This window comes from Mustelus asterias, unplaced genomic scaffold (assembly GCF_964213995.1).
Source record: "Mustelus asterias unplaced genomic scaffold, sMusAst1.hap1.1 HAP1_SCAFFOLD_3015, whole genome shotgun sequence".
In the NCBI taxonomy this organism is placed as follows: Eukaryota; Metazoa; Chordata; class Chondrichthyes; order Carcharhiniformes; family Triakidae; genus Mustelus; species Mustelus asterias.
Genome location: NW_027592960.1, coordinates 17,501 through 33,251, shown reverse-complemented (window position 1 = coordinate 33,251; position 15,751 = coordinate 17,501). Strand labels below are relative to the sequence as shown.

The 15,751-nt window shown below is 56.9% G+C and overlaps 1 protein-coding gene across 3 annotated transcripts in view; it reads left to right on the top strand.

Moving 5' to 3' along the window:
- Positions 1 to 6,681: 6,681 nt before the first annotated feature.
- LOC144490206 (uncharacterized) overlaps positions 6,682 to 15,751 on the top strand; it is a 26,206-nt gene continuing 17,136 nt past the window's right edge. The window contains exons 1-3 of one of the 3 annotated variants that reach the window (XM_078208000.1): positions 6,682 to 6,765; positions 8,398 to 8,438; positions 9,954 to 10,082. In XM_078208000.1, the coding sequence (XP_078064126.1) occupies positions 6,714 to 6,765; positions 8,398 to 8,438; positions 9,954 to 10,082 (222 nt within the window). In that variant the 5' untranslated portion in view covers positions 6,682 to 6,713. Of the gene's footprint in view, positions 6,770 to 8,397; positions 8,439 to 9,953; positions 10,083 to 15,751 lie in introns of all 3 variants that reach the window. The other 2 variants (XM_078208001.1, XM_078208002.1) reach the window with 2 other exon arrangements.

Sequence of the window (15,751 nt, the reverse complement as noted above, 5' to 3'; positions counted from 1 at the left end):
GTGGCGGGATTTGAACCCAGGTCCCCAGAGCATTGGCTGAGTTTTTAAGCACAGTTCCTGTATTTTGCACCTTTGCTCCAGCAGTCTGCTGCTGCGTGCCCAGTGTTTGCACGTCGAGGCAATTTCAAATCTGTGTCTGTGTTGGGGCGCCAGCTGACATTTTATGGATTCTAGTGATCAAGCTTATTTGTTGGGCTTCCTCAGCTGTTGTGACTTCTTGAGCCTTCTTCGGGTTTAAGTTGCTTTCTGTTAACAGCCTTTTCTGGATAGCTTTATTTCTTAACCCGCATTAGTCTGTCTCTAACGGTGTCGTTCAAGTCATCTCCAAATTTGCAGTATTTGGTCAATTTCTTCAATGTAGTTACGAACTCTGCTACCGGCACGGTAGCACAGTGGTTAGCACTGCTGCTTCACAGCTCCAGGGTCCTGGGTTCGATTCCCGGCTCGGGTCACTGTCTGTGTGGAGTTTGCACATTCTCCTCGTGTCTGCGTGGGTTTCCTCCGGGTGCTCCGGATTCCTCCCACAGTCCAAAGATGTGCGGGTTAGGTTGATTGGCCAGGTTAAAAAAAAAATTGTCCCTTAGAGTCCTGAGATGCGTAGTTAGAGGGATTAGCGGGTAAATATGTGGGGGTGGGGCCTGGGTGGGATTGTGGTCGGTGCAGACTCGATGGGCCGAATGGCCTCCTTCTGCACTGTAGGGTTTCTGTGATTTCTATGATTGATTCGCCTGCTTCTTGGTTATGCTTATGGAACCTGAACCTCTCAGTGATGACCAGGTTTAGGTGAGAAATGGCCCTGCAATACCTCCACAATCTCATCATCCGGTTTTGAACCTGGTTCTTCTGGTTGCAGCAGACTTCACAGAGAGTTAAACATTTCACCCTCATGTCGTACTCCAGAAAGTTGGGACTGCAACATCTGTCGCAATTTTATTCATTCGAATAAAATAGTCAAATCTCCCAGAATGTGAGTGGTGTTCTCATCATACGGCCCTTGCTACCCATGTTGCTCCTTGTACTGTTCCAGATCTTTCCAGGCAGGGCACGTGGCGGGCTTCTGTTCAGTGTTGCATTCTCCGAAATCTTTGTTTAAATTTCAGTCCCTTTGATGGTTACTACCGATAATTGGCACCCCTCCGTAGCTTGGCGATGTTTTTTTATCTGAATCCTTTCCAGATGTCTGCAGCACGGATCGGTGAATTTCCTCTATTTTATTCCCCCGGGGGGTCTGCCAACGTGGTTCTGGCTACCTCCTCGCCTCTTTTCTTTGTGGTATTTTTAAATTCTGGGCTTGCGGGTCACGAAGGTACAAACGAGCATTATTGGCAAAGTGTTTATTCTGCAGGCTAACAGCACAAACAACAGATGACATCAGTGACCACGTTCCAGCAAACATGAAGAGACAACAGTTGGGAGCATACGCCCACTCAGCTTTACACGCATGCACTTGGACTCGGTTGCGCACACGGAATCATGCGAGCATGCTGACATGCTGGTCCCCAATAGCACACGTGGGCAAGGGCATGCAGTCTGACATGCGCACACTCTGGCACATTCAAACATGCGCAAACGGTCCGACTCACACTCTAGTATATACGCACACTGATACGCTCGCTTATACATGCCGGCACTTGCACAGTATGACTACGCTGGGTCCGGCTCGCTTGCCCACGCTCTGGCACTCGCACACATGCTCTGACATGTTCACGCATGCCCCAACATGCATGCACCATGACTGCTCTTGCATGCATGAGTGCTTGCTGGCACGCTCGTGAACACGGGCACACTTGTGCATGCACCACTCCACGCGTGTTGACAGGCCTGCGCACATGCTGTAATGCGGATTGCTCACGCATGCAGTGAAGAGACTGCCTGCCTATCTGCAGGGCAGAGTGAAACTTCACATCAATAATAGAACTGCCCAAGCTGGTGATTCAGTGTTGGTGTGGGAGTTACAGAAAAGGAAATGGTTTGTCATTGCCGCCAGACTGAGCGTCAACAGCAACATGCTGTATGACGTTGCGACTCCGGAATCTCAGTCGAGCAGCTCAGGAATGAGTCATTTGGATCCTGCCCTTCTCTGACCGTGTATCCTGATCACTCTGCAAAATCTCGCTCATTTGCTGCAGGCCTCCTTCACAAGCTGTGGCACCGTCAGAAGCATTCACTTCAGGGAGCACTTTTCCACAGGGAGTTTACGTGGAGGCAGGAGATTAGCGGAGTGGACCTCTCTGGAGCTCAGGATCCTGTTGGGAGTTCAGTTCTGGGCCCCGCGCTTCACAAAGGCTATGTCGGCTTGGGGGCGGGGGGGGGGGGGGGGGGGGGGGCGGGGTGCGGTCACTGAGAGACTAATTGCACAGAAGGGTGTAACTGTGCTTAAGTCTGGGATCCCCACCTCAGGAAGGATATAATTTTGATTTGCAACGTATGGCATTGTGTGCTATCCATTCAAATCACACCATATGCAGCTTGCAAAGAGTCACCGCACCATCTTGAGACATGGATATGGTCAATCACCAGTGAGATAGACAGATATGGGGAGAAAGCAAGAGATGCTGGAGGGAGAGAGGGACATATATGGAAAGAAAAGAGAGAAATGCTGGAGAGACAAACACGCAGAGGAAGCAAGAGAGAGATTGGCCTTGGAGGAAGAGGTCACTGAGAGACTGCGCAGTTGGGAATAACTGTGCTTAATCCGGGCCCCGCACCACAGGAAGGATATATTGGCTTTGGATTGGATGTAGTGTGGGCAGCGTGATGGCACAGTGGCTAGCACTGCTGCCTCACAGCGCCAGGGACACAAGTTCAATTCCCAGTTTCAGTCACTGTCTGTGCGGAGTCTGCACGTTCTCCCCGTGTCTGCGTGGGTTTCCTCCGGGTGCTCAGGTTTCCTCCCACAGTCCGAAAGACGTGCTGGTTAAGTGCATTGGCCGTGCTAAATTTTCCCTCCGTGTACCCGAACAGGCGCCGGAGTGTGGCGGCTAGGGGATTTTCACAGTAACTTCATTGAAGTGTTAATGTAAGCCTACTTGTGACAGTAATATGTAATAAAGAGTGCAGATTCAGCAGAATGATCCCAGGGCTGAAAGTCTTAACTGAAGAGGACAGGTCATGCCGACTGACTTTGTATTCCCTCGAGTATCGGTGTACTCAATCACAATGGTGACCCCACAGCCCAAACTGCCCCCTCCCACACTACAACTGCCTTCAAACCAGTACAATCAGGAGCGGCACCAGGACTACCTAAAAATGATGTGTCAACCTGGTGAAGCTACAACACAGGACTGCTTGCATATCAAGCAGCATGTGACAGGCAGGCAGAGCTAAGCGATCCCATAATGAACGGATCAGTTCATGGTGAGTGGTGGTGAACAATTAAACAGTGAACAGGAGGAGGAGGCTCCACAATTATCTCCAGCCTCAATGATGGAGGAACCCAGCGCGTCAGCGCAAAAGACAAGATCTTGAAGTATTTACAACCATCTTCAGACACAAGTCTCAACCACCACCCACACGCTCACACAGATGGAAACATCTCTACATTGACGCAATCAAAGCCCTGTTCATCAATTTAAAGACCTCGATCAGGTCATTCCCTCAGATTTCTCTTTTCTAGAGATAGGATACTGAGGCGTTCTCTCAGCGCTGACCCTCAGCACTGACCCTCCGACAGTGCGGCACTCCCTCAGCACTGACCCTCCGACAGTGCGGCGCTCCCTCAGCGCTGACGCTCGGATGGTGCGGCGCTCCCTCAGCACTGACCCTCCCACAGTGCGGCGCTCCCTCAGCATTGACCCTCCCACAGTGCGGCGCTCCCTCAGCACTGACCCTCCCTCAGCACTGACCCTCCCACAGCGCAGCGCTCTCTCATCGCTGACCCTCGGACGGTGCGGCGCTCCCTCGGTACTGACCCTCCCACAGCACGGTGCTCTCTCAGCACTGACCCTCCCACAGTGCAGCGCTCCCTCGGCACTGACCCTCCCACAGTGCGGCGTTCCCTCGGCACTGACCCTCCCACAGTGCGGCGCTCCCTCAGCACTGACCCTCCGACAATGCGGCGTTCCCTCAGCACTGACCCTCCGACAGTGCGGCACTCCCACAGCACTGACCCTCCCACAGTGCGGCGTTCCCTCAGCACTGACCCTCCGACAGTGCGGCATTCCCTCAGCACTGACCCTCCGACAGTGCGGCGTTCCCTCAGCACTGACCCTCCGACAGTGTGGCGTTCCCTCAGCACTGACCCTCCCACAGTGCGGCGTTCCCTCAGCACTGACCCTCCGACAGTGCGGCATTCCCTCAGCACTGACCCTCCGACAGAGCGGTGTTCCCTCAGCACTGACCCTCAGATGGTGCGGCGCTCCCGTGGCACTGACCATCCCACAGTGCGGCGTTCCCTCGGCACTGACCCTCCCACAGTGCGGCGCTCCCTCAGCACTGACCCTCCGACAATGCGGCGTTCCCTCAGCACTGACTCTCCGACAGTGCGGCACTCCCACAGCACTGACCCTCCCACAGTGCGGCGTTCCCTCAGCACTGACCCTCCGACAGTGCGGCATTCCCTCAGCACTGACCCTCCGACAGTGCGGCGTTCCCTCAGCACTGACCCTCCGACAGTGTGGCATTCCCTCAGCACTGACCCTCCCACAGTGCGGCGTTCCCTCAGCACTGACCCTCCGACAGTGCGGCATTCCCTCAGCACTGACCCTCCGACAGTGCGGTGTTCCCTCAGCACTGACCCTCAGATGGTGCGGCGCTCCCGTGGCACTGACCATCCCACAGTGCGGCGCTCCCATGGCACTGACCATCCCACAGTGCGGCGCTCCCTCGACACTGACCCTCCCACAGTGCGGCGCTCCCTCGGCCCTGACCCTCCCACAGTGTGGCGCTCCCTCGGCACTGACCATCCCACAGTGCGGCACTCCCTCAGAACTGACCCTCTGACAGTGCGGCGTTCCCTCGGCGCTGACCCTCAGAAGTGCGGCGCTCCCTCGGCGCTGACCCTTGGACGATGCGGCGTTCCCTCGGCACTGACCCTCGGACAGTGCGGCGCTCCCTCGGCACTGACCCTCCCACAGTGCGGCGCTGCCTCAGCACTGACCCTCCCACAGTGCGGCGCTCCCTCAGCACTGACCCTCCCACAGTGCAGCTCCCTCGGCACTGACCCTCGGACAGTGCGGCGCTCCCTCGGCACTGACCCTCCCACAGTGCAGCGCTGCCTCAGCACTGACCCTCCCACAGTGCGGCGCTCCCTCAGCACTGACCCTCCCACAGTGCGGCGCTGCCTCAGCACTGACCCTCCCACAGTGCAGCGCTGCCTCAGCACTGACCCTCCCACAGTGCGGCGCTCCCACAGCACTGACCCTCCCACAGTGCGGCGCTCCCTCAGCACTGACCCTCCCACAGTGCGGCGCTCCCTCGGCACTGACCCTCCCACAGTGCGGCGCTCCCTCAGCACTGACCCTCCCACAGTGCAGCGCCCCCTTTGCACTTTTCCTTCCACAAACCTTCTCCTAGAGGACAGTGCCACCATCTGTCTGGCGTTGTTTGAACCCTTGAGCCTCCAGAATCATCTTTTTCTCTAAACTCGCTACAGTGCAGAAAGAGGCCATTCAGCCCATTGAGTCTGCACTGACCACTATCCCACCAAGCCTCTATTCCCGTAGCCCCACATATTTACCCTGCCAATCCCCCTTAGACTAGGATCAATTTGGCCAATCAACCTAATCCGCACATCTTTGGACATGTGGGGGGGAAACCGGAGCACCTGGAGGAACCCCACGCAGACACGGGGAGAATGTGCAAACTTCACACAGACAGTGACCCGAGGCCTGAATTGAATCCGGAACCCTGGTGCTGTGTGGCAGCAGTGCTAACCCCGGTGTCTCATTGACCTTTTGAACCATTGCCACTGCATAGGATTGTGGCCCAGTAGATATAGTGATGATGTGGAGATGCTGGCATTGGACTGGGGTGGGCACAGCAAGAACAAACAAAATTACAGCACAGGAACAGGCCCTTCGGCCCTCCAAGCCTGCACCGACTATGCTGCCCGACTGAACTAAAATCTCCTACCCTTCCGGGGACCATATCCCTCTATTCCCATCCTGTTCATGTATTTGTCAAGACACCCCTTAAAAGTCACTTTCATATCTGCTTCCCCCAGCACTGAGTTCTAGGCACTCTGTGTAAAAAAACAACTTTGCCTGGTACATCTCCTTTAAACCTTGCCCCTCGCACCTTAAACCTATACCCCCTAGTAATTGACTCTTCCACCCTGGGAAAAAGCTTCTGACTATCCACTCTGCCCATGCCACTCACAATCTTGTAGACTTCTATCAGGTCTCCCCTCAACCTCCGTCGTTCCAGTGAGAACAAGTTTCTCCAACCGATTGAGCGGGGTTGCTTTGTACTGGATGGTGTCACGAGTTTTTGTAGCGTTGCCCCTTCATCAGGTGAGTCCCTGATGAAGGAGCGGTGCTCCGAAAGCTCGTGATACCAAATAAACCTGTTGGACTTTAACCTGGTGTTGTGAGACTTCTTACTGTGGATATAGTGCATAGGTATGGGGGAACGGGGCAGGATTGGGGCTGATGATGGGGGTGGGGAGGGGGTTAGCCTGTCATACAGGTTGTTGCTGCTGGTCGCTCAGGCTGTGCTGTCTGCTGTGTTCCCCCAGGTGCTGTGAGGATTGTCAGCAGTGGGTGCCCGGGGTGATGTTTGGAGCTCGCAAGAGGAGGTTCAAATTCTACTGTGCTGAATGTCGAGGCAAGTATTCCAAACTGTGGTGTGGTCAGCCCCTTACCCCCTCTCCCATTCCGTCACCGGCCTCACTTCCCCAGACCCCACTTGCTCTCACAACCCCTTTCAGCTGTTATTTGGGGTGCAGCTCTTGCCAGCCAGGCCAGTGTTTGTTGCCTTTGAACTGAGCGGCTTACTGAGGTCACGTGGATGAGATCCACAAAGCCAAAGCTGGGAGGGTTGGTCAGGTAGCCCTCCCTGACACGCATGCACACGCACAATTAAACATGCACACAAACATAGGCACAGGCGCAACAAACACGCGCATAAACCCACGCACAGGCGCACTAGCACTCGCGCCCACGCATGCAGACACTAGGGCACGGGCGCGCAGACACTAGGGCACGGGCGCGCAGACACTAGGGCACGGACGCGCAGACACAAGGGCACGGGCGCGCAGACACTTGGGCACGGGCGCGCAGACACTTGGGCACGGGCGCGCAGACACTCGGGCACGGGCGCGCAGACACTCGGGCACGGGCGCGCAGACACTAGGCACGGACGCGCAGACACTAGGCACGGGCGCGCAGACACTAGGGCACGGGCGCGCAGACACTAGGCACGGGCGCGCAGACACTAGACACGGGCGCGCAGACACTAGGGCACGGGCGCGCAGACACTAGACACGGGCGCGCAGACACTAGGGCACGGGCGCGCAGACACTAGGGCACGGGCGCGCAGACACTAGGGCACGGGCGCGCAGACACTAGGGCACGGGCGCGCAGACACTAGGCACGGGCGCGCAGACATTAGGGCACGGGCGCGCAGACACTAGGGCACGGGCGCGCAGACACTAGGGCACGGGCGCGCAGACACTAGGCACGGGCGCGCAGACACTAGGCACGGGCGCGCAGACACTAGGCACGGGCGCGCAGACACTAGGCACGGGCGCGCAGACACTAGGCACGGGCGCGCAGACACTAGGCACGGGCGCGCAGACACTAGACACGGGCGCGCAGACACTAGACACGGGCGCGCAGACACTTGACACGGGCGCGCAGACACTAGACACGGGCACGCAGACACTAGGCACGGGCGCGCAGACACTAGGCACGGGCGCGCAGACACTAGGCACGGGCGCGCAGACACTAGGCACGGGCGCGCAGACACTAGGCACGGGCGCGCAGACACAAGGCACGGGCGCGCAGACACTAGGGCACGGGCGCGCAGACACTAGGCACGGGCGCGCAGACACTAGGCACGGGCGCGCAGACACTAGGGCACGGGCACGCAGTCACTAGGCACGGGCGCGCAGACACTAGGCACGGGCGCGCAGACACTAGGGCACGGGCACGCAGACACTAGGGCACGGGCGCGCAGACACTAGGCACGGGCGCGCAGACACGCAGGTGTAGGGGAGAGGTCTGATTGCCAGGAAAGGCTGGGGGGCTTCACTCTGGGCTCGTCCTGTTCACAAACCAGGAACAGCAGCTGGTTCCGTCCTGCCCGCCACGTCTCGGGTCAGAAGGCGAGTGTTTGGCAGCAGAGCTGAGGCAGTAATCTGTGACCTGCCGATGATGGTGTGAGCTGTCTCTCTGAGTTGCTTATTTTTACCTCTCTCTTTCTTTTTCTCCCTCCGCAACGTCCGGCCCACCCTAGCGAGACGCCGGGATCTCGGGAGGAAGCTCAACTATTACAAGGTGAGGAGACGTTGTGTTGTACCTCAGGCTCTTTGGAGGGGAATGGGGGGTGCTGGTGGGCACAGGAAGCAGGGGGCTTGTTGATTTTGGCAGGTGGCGGGGGCAGGTCCTGGACCCTTGACCTCAGCACGTGTAACGCCTCCTTGCTTTCCCAGATCCATCCCTGTCTCCACTCTGCTTGCTGGCGTACAGGATCCGGAGAGGGCACTCGGAGTGCAGGGGGGTGGGGCTGGGGGTGGAATAGGATTGAGTCCACCCTCCATTCTGCCTTCCACCCATTTGCCATGCTGCTCTGCATCACCCACTGTGCCAAGGTGCACGCCATGTCCAAAGGCAGCAAGATGTGGACAATATCCAGGCTCGGGCTGACAAGTGGCGAGTAACACTCGCGCCACACAAGCACCAGGCAATGACCATCTCCAACAAGAGAGGATCTAACCATCTCCCCTTGACATTCAATGGCATTCCCATCGCTGAATCCCCCCCACTATCAACATCCTGGGGGGTTACCATTGAGCAGAAACACCACTTGCCTAGATGAGTGCAGTTCCAACAACACTCAAAGCTCGACACCCTCCAGGACAAAACAGCGTGCTTAATTGCTTCCACAAATTCACTCCCTCCACAGTGGCAGCAGTGTGTACCGTCTACAAGATGCACTGCAGCGACTTGCCAAGGCTCCTTCGACAGCGCCGCCCAAACCCACCACCTCTACCCCCTAGAAGGACAAGGGCAGCAGACGCCATGGGGAACACCCACCGCCTGCAAGTTCCCCCTCCGAGCCTCCCCCAGACACACACACACACCATCTCGACTTGGAAATATATCGGCCATTCCTTCACTGTGGCTGGGGTCAAAATCCTGGAACTCCCTCCCCAACAACACTGTGTATGTACCTACACCACACGGGACTGCAGCGGGTTCAAGATGGCGGCTTACCCACCACCTTCTCAAGGGGCAATTAGGGTGGGGGATAAGTGTTAGGCTAAACAGGGACACCCACATCCTGTGAAAGAATAAAAGAAACCACAGGAGGGATATGGGTGGGAAAGGGGGGTTATATCGCCGCCTTGTGACCAGGCGCAGTGGGCATGACAGCTGGACCTGATGGCTTTGGCCCTGGGTACGGGGAGTCGCTGGACTGGAGCCAATGGCTGACATTGGGGCCGAGAAGGGGAACTTGTGACCTTGGCTGTAGCCGCTCAGTCGGGACGTAGCTGGCGGGTTCTACCCTGACACCATTGGGCTCCAAGAATGGGGAGCAGAGGAGGGGGGAGGGAGAAGGAGATGAGTGAGTGGAGATCAGAGAAGCGAGGCTCCCGGATCCGGAGGCCCAGTGAGGTGAGGGCCTTTTGACTCGAGGCACCCCAGGTCCATTGAGTGCAGGGGTGTGGGGGGGAAGGGTCAGAGATCGGTGCGAGGGGGCCAGAGGTCAGCGCGAGAGGGTACGCAGGGCGGAGGGAGAGCTTTGCATTCACTGTCATCTCTTTTAATCTTCTTGCTCCCCACCCCCAGCGGTTTGGCTGCGGAGAGTGTGGCGGCTGCACAGTTATGGAGGACTGCGGCACCTGCAGGAGCTGCATGGTGAGAAGCTCCAAGCCCACCAAGAACTGGAAGTGTGTGAAGAGGCGATGCCAGAAGCTGGTGAGAGGCCTGGAGCAGGACGCATCCCCTTACCCTCCCCCGACCCTGCACATACACCTCGCCAGCCCCACTCTGTCGCAGTACCGTTTTCCCCGTCAACCCCCGGAGCTTGCCATTGGGAGGGGCGACCTCTGACACCTCCAGGAGCCTCTCCTGGGCCATTTGCCCCCTGCAAGGTTGGCGGCAGTGGAGTGGGGGGAAGTGGCCCTCAAAGCAGAGGTCCTGTCTGCTGAGCACTCCTAAACTCTGACCTCCCAAAGCTGCCCTCCGACCTGCTGCCAATCGCTCCCCCAGTCTACATGATACTGAACTTCCCAGCCTGGGGGCAGTACCCGGGGGGGAAGGGGGTGGCAATAGGGTAAAATAAAATCCAGCACAGTGCCAGCTTGCCAACTGCATCCGCCTGTCACACTGATTGTAAACCCACGGAGGGAGTGCCGCACTGTCAGAGGGTCAGTGTTGAGGGAGTGCTGCACTGTGGGAGGGTCAGTGCTGAGGGAGCGCCGCACTGTGGGAGGGTCAGTGCTGAGGGAGTGCCGCACTGTGGGAGGGTCAGTGCTGAGGGAGCGCCGCACTGTTGGAGGGTCAGTGCTGAGGGAGTGCCGCACTGTGGGAGGGTCAGTGCTGAGGGAGCGCCGCACTGTGGGAGGGTCAGTGCTGAGGGAGTGCCGCACTGTGGGAGGGTCAGTGCTGAGGGAGCGCCGCACTGTGGGAGGGTCAGTGCTGAGGGAGCGCCGCACTGTGGGAGGGTCAGTGCTGAGGGAGTGCCGCACTGTGGGAGGGTCAGTGCTGAGGGAGTGCCGCACTGTGGGAGGGTCAGTGCTGAGGGAGCACCGCACTGTGGGAGGGTCAGTGCTGAGGGAGCACCGCACTGTGGGAGGGTCAGAGTTAAGGGAGCACCGCACTGTGGGAGGGTCAGAGTTAAGGGAGCGCCGCACTGTGGGAGGGTCAGAGTTAAGGGAGCGCCGCACTGTGGGAGGGTCAGAGTTAAGGGAGCACCGCACTGTGGGAGGGTCAGTGCTGAGGGAGCACCGCACTGTGGGAGGGTCAGAGTTAAGGGAGCACCGCACTGTGGGAGGGTCAGAGTTAAGGGAGCGCCGCACTGTGGGAGGGTCAGAGTTAAGGGAGTGCCGCACTGAGACCTTAAGTTGAAGTTGTCTTGTACACCCTCCTCCCTCGCTTTCGCTCCGTCACTTCACCCCCTCATACCTCGCCCTCTCCCCCTCACTTCCACCCCCTTTCACCCTCGCTCCCCCTCTCTGCCTCACACCCGCCCCCTCTCCCCCTCACACCCGCCCCCTCTGCCCTTGCTCTCTCCGTCTCTCTCTCTCTCACCGTCTCTCTCTCTCTCCATCTCTCTCTCTCTCCGCCTCACTGTCTCTCTCTGTCACCGTCTCTCTCTCGCTCCGTTTCCACCTCCGTTTCCACCTCCGTTTCCACCTCCGTTTCCACCTCTGTTTCCACCTCCGTTTCCACCTCCATTTCCACCTCCGTTTCCACCTCCCCCTCTCTCTCTCTCTCCCTCTCTCTCCCTCTCTCCCTCTCTCTCTCTCTCTCTCCCCCTCTCTCTCTCCCCCTCTTCTCCCTCTCTCTCTCCCTCTCTCTCTCCCTCTCTCTCTCTCTCTCTCCTTCTCTCTCTCTCTCCTTCTCTCTCTCTCTCCGTCTCTCTCTCTCCGTCTCTCTCTCTCCGTCTCTCTCTCTCCGTCTCTCTCTCTCCGTCTCTCTCTCTCCGTCTCTCTCTCTCTCCGTCTCTCTCTCTCCCGTCTCTCTCCGTCTCTCTCTCTCTCCGTCTCTCTCTCTCCGTCTCTCTCTCTCCGTCTCTCTCTTTCTCTCCGTCTCTCTCTCCGTCTCTCTCTCTCTCCGTCTCTCTCTCTCTCCGTCTCTCTCTCTCTCCGTCTCTCTCTCTCCGTCTCTCTCTCTCCGTCTCTCTCTCTCTCCGTCTCTCTCTGTCTCTCTCTCTCTCTCCGTCTCTCTCTCTCTCTGTCTCTCTATCTCTCTCCGTCTCTCTCTCCCTGTTTCTTTCTCTGTCTGTCCCTCTCTCTCTCTCGCTGTCTCTCTCGCTCTGTCTCTCTGTCTCTCTCGCTCTGTCTCTCTGTCTCTCTCGCTCGCTCTGTCTCTCTCGCTCTGTCTCTCTGTCTCTCTCGCTCTGTCTCTCTCTCGCTCTGTCTCGCTCTGTCTCTCTCGCTCTGTCTCTCTCGCTCTGTCTCTCTCGCTCTGTCTCTCTCGCTCGGTCTCTCTCGCTCTGTCTCTCTCGCTCGGTCTCTCTCTCGCTCGGTCTCTCTCTCGCTCGGTCTCTCTCTCGCTCGGTCTCTCTCTCGCTCGGTCTCTCTCTCGCTCGGTCTCTCTCTCTCTCCGTCTCTCTCTCTCTCCGTCTCTCTCTCGCTCGGTCTCTCTCTCGCTCGGTCTCTCTCTCGCTCGGTCTCTCTCTCGCTCGGTTCTCTCTCGCTCGGTCTCTCTCTCGCTCGGTCTCTCTCTCGCTCGGTCTCTCTCTCGCTCGGTCTCTCTCTCGCTCGGTCTCTCTCTCGCTCGGTCTCTCTCTCGCTCGGTCTCTCTCTCGCTCGGTCTCTCTCGCTCGGTCTCTCTCGCTCTCGCTCGGTTCTCTCTCTCGCTCGGTCTCTCTCTCGCTCGGTCTCTCTCTCGCTCGGTCTCTCTCTCGCTCGGTCTCTCTCTCGCTCGGTCTCTCTCCTGCTCGTCTCTCTCTCGCTCGGTCTCTCTCTCGCTCGGTCTCTCTCTCGCTCGGTCTCTCTCTCGCTCGGTCTCTCTCTCGCTCGGTCTCTCTCTCGCTCGGTCTCTCTCTCGCTCGGTCTCTCTCTCGCTCGGTCTCTCTCTCGCTCGGTCTCTCTCTCGCTCGGTCTCTCTCTCGCTCGGTCTCTCTCTCGCTCGGTCTCTCTCTCGCTCGGTCTCTCTCTCGCTCGGTCTCTCTCTCGCTCGGTCTCTCTCTCGCTCGGTCTCTCTCTCGCTCGGTCTCTCTCTCGCTCGGTCTCTCTCTCGCTCGGTCTCTCTCTCGCTCGGTCTCTCTCTCGCTCGGTCTCTCTCTCTCCGTCTCTCTCTCTCGTCTCTCTCTCTCCGTCTCTCTCTCTCCGTCTCTCTCTCTCCGTCTCTCTCTCTCTCCGTCTCTCTCTCTCTCCGTCTCTCTCTCTCTCCGTCTTCTCTCTCTCCTCTCCGTCTCTCTCCGTCCTCTCTCCGTCTCTCTCCGTCTCTCTCCGTCTCTCTCTGTCTCTCTTCTTTTTTCCCTCTCTCTCTGTCTCTTTTTCCTCTCTCTCTGTCTCTCTCTCTCTCTTCTCTCTCTCTCTCTCCCGTCTCTCTCTCTCTGTTTCTTTCTCTGTCTGTCCCTCTCTCTCTCTCTCGCTGTCTCTCTCGCTCTGTCTCTCTGTCTCTCTCGCTCTGTCTCTCTGTCTCTCTCGCTCTGTCTCTCTGTCTCTCTCTCTCTGTCTCTCTCGCTCTGTCTCTCTGTCTCTCTCGCTCGGTCTCTCTCTCGCTCGGTCTCTCTCTCGCTCGGTCTCTCTCTCGCTCGGTCTCTCTCTCTCTCCGTCTCTCTCTCTCCGTCTCTCTCTCTCTCCGTCTCTCTCTCTCCGTCTCTCTCCCTCCGTCTCTCTCCCTCCGTCTCTCTCTCTCCGTCTCTCTCTCTCTCCGTCTCTCTCTCTCTCCGTCTCTCTCTCTCTCCGTCTCTCTCTCTCTCCGTCTCTCTCCGTCTCTCTCCGTCTCTCTCCGTCTCTCTCCGTCTCTCTCCGTCTCTCTCTGTCCCTCTCTCTCTGTCTCTCTCTCTGTCTCTCTCTCTCTGTCTCTCTCTCTCTGTCTCTCTCTCTCTCCGTCTCTCTCTCTCTGTTTATCCAAGGATTCTCTGGGAGGCAAGAGAAGTGATTGCAGAGCCTCTGGCTCTGATCTTCAGGTCGTCGTTGGCCTCTGGTATAGTACCAGAAGATTGGAGGTTAGCGAATGTTGTCCCATTGTTTAAGAAGGGGAACAGAGACTTCCCCGGGAATTATAGACCGGTGAGTCTCACTTCTGTTGTCGGCAAGATGTTGGAAAAAATTATAAGGGATAGGATTTATAGTTATTTGGAGAGTAATGAATTGATAGGTGATAGTCAGCATGGTTTTGTGGCAGGTAGGTCGTGCCTTACTAACCTTATTGAGTTTTTTGAGAAAGTGACCAAGGAGGTGGATGGGGGCAAGGCAGTGGACGTGGTATATATGGATTTTAGTAAGGCGTTTGATAAGGTTCACCATGGTAGGCTTCTGCAGAAAATGCAGATGTATGGGATTGGGGGTGATCTAGGAAATTGGATCAGGAATTGGCTAGCGGATAGGAAACAGAGGGTGGTGGTTGATAGTAAATATTCATCATGGAGTGCGGTTACAAGTGGTGTACCTCAGGGATCTGTTTTGGGGCCACTGCTGTTTGTAATATTTATTAATGATCTGGATGAGGGTATAGTTGGGTGGATTAGCAAATTTGCTGATGACACCAAAGTCGGTGGTGTGGTAGACAGTGAGGAAGGGTGTCGTAGTTTGCAGGAAGACTTAGACAGGTTGCAAAGTTGGGCCGAGAGGTGGCGGATGGAGTTTAATGCGGAGAAGTGTGAGGTAATTCACTTTGGTAGGAATAACAGATGTGTTGAGTATAGGGCTAACGGGAGGACTTTGAATAGTGTGGAGGAGCAGAGGGATCTAGGTGTATGTGTGCATAGATCCCTGAAAGTTGGGAATCAAGTAGATAAGGTTGTTAAGAAGGCATATGGTGTCTTGGCGTTTATTGGTAGGGGGGATTGAATTTAGGAGTCGTAGCGTTATGTTGCAACTGTACACAACTCTGGTGCGGCCGCACTTGGAGTACTGTGTGCAGTTCTGGTCCCCACATTACAGGAAGGATGTGGAGGCTTTGGAGAGGGTGCAGAGGAGGTTTACCAGGATGTTGCCTGGTATGGAGGGGAGATCCTATGAGGAGAGGCTGAGGGATTTGGGATTGTTTTCGCTGGAAAGGCGGCGGCTAAGAGGGGATCTTATTGAAACATATAAGATGATTAGAGGTTTAGATAGGGTGGATAGTGATAGCCTTTTTCCTCTGATGGAGAAATCCAGCACGAGGGGGCATGGCTTTAAATTGAGGGGGGGTAGTTATAGAACCGATGTCAGGGGTAGGTTCTTTACCCAGAGGGTGGTGAGGGATTGGAATGCCCTGCCAGCATCAGTAGTAAATGCGCCTAGTTTGGGGGCGTTTAAGAGATCCGTAGATAGGTTCATGGACGAAAAGAAATTGGTTTAGGTTGGAGGGTCACAGTTTTTTTTTTTAACTGGTCGGTGCAACATCGTGGGCCGAAGGGCCTGTTCTGCGCTGTAATGTTCTATGTTCTATGTTCTATGTTTCTTTCTCTGTCTGTCCCTCTCGCTCTGTCTCTCTGTCTCTCTCGCTCTGTCTCTCTGTCTCTCTCGCTCTGTCTCTCTCGCTCTGTCTCTCTCGCTCTGTCTCTCTCTCTCTGTCTCTCTCGCTCTGTCTCTCTGTCTCTCTCGCTCTGTCTCTCTCGCTCGGTCTCTCTCTCGCTCGGTCTCTCTCTCGCTCGGTCTCTCTCTCGCTCGGTCTCTCTCTCGCTCGGTCTCTCTCTCGCTCGGTCTCTCTCTCGCTCGGTCTCTCTCTCGCTCGGTCTCTCTCTCGCTCGGTCTCTCTCTCGC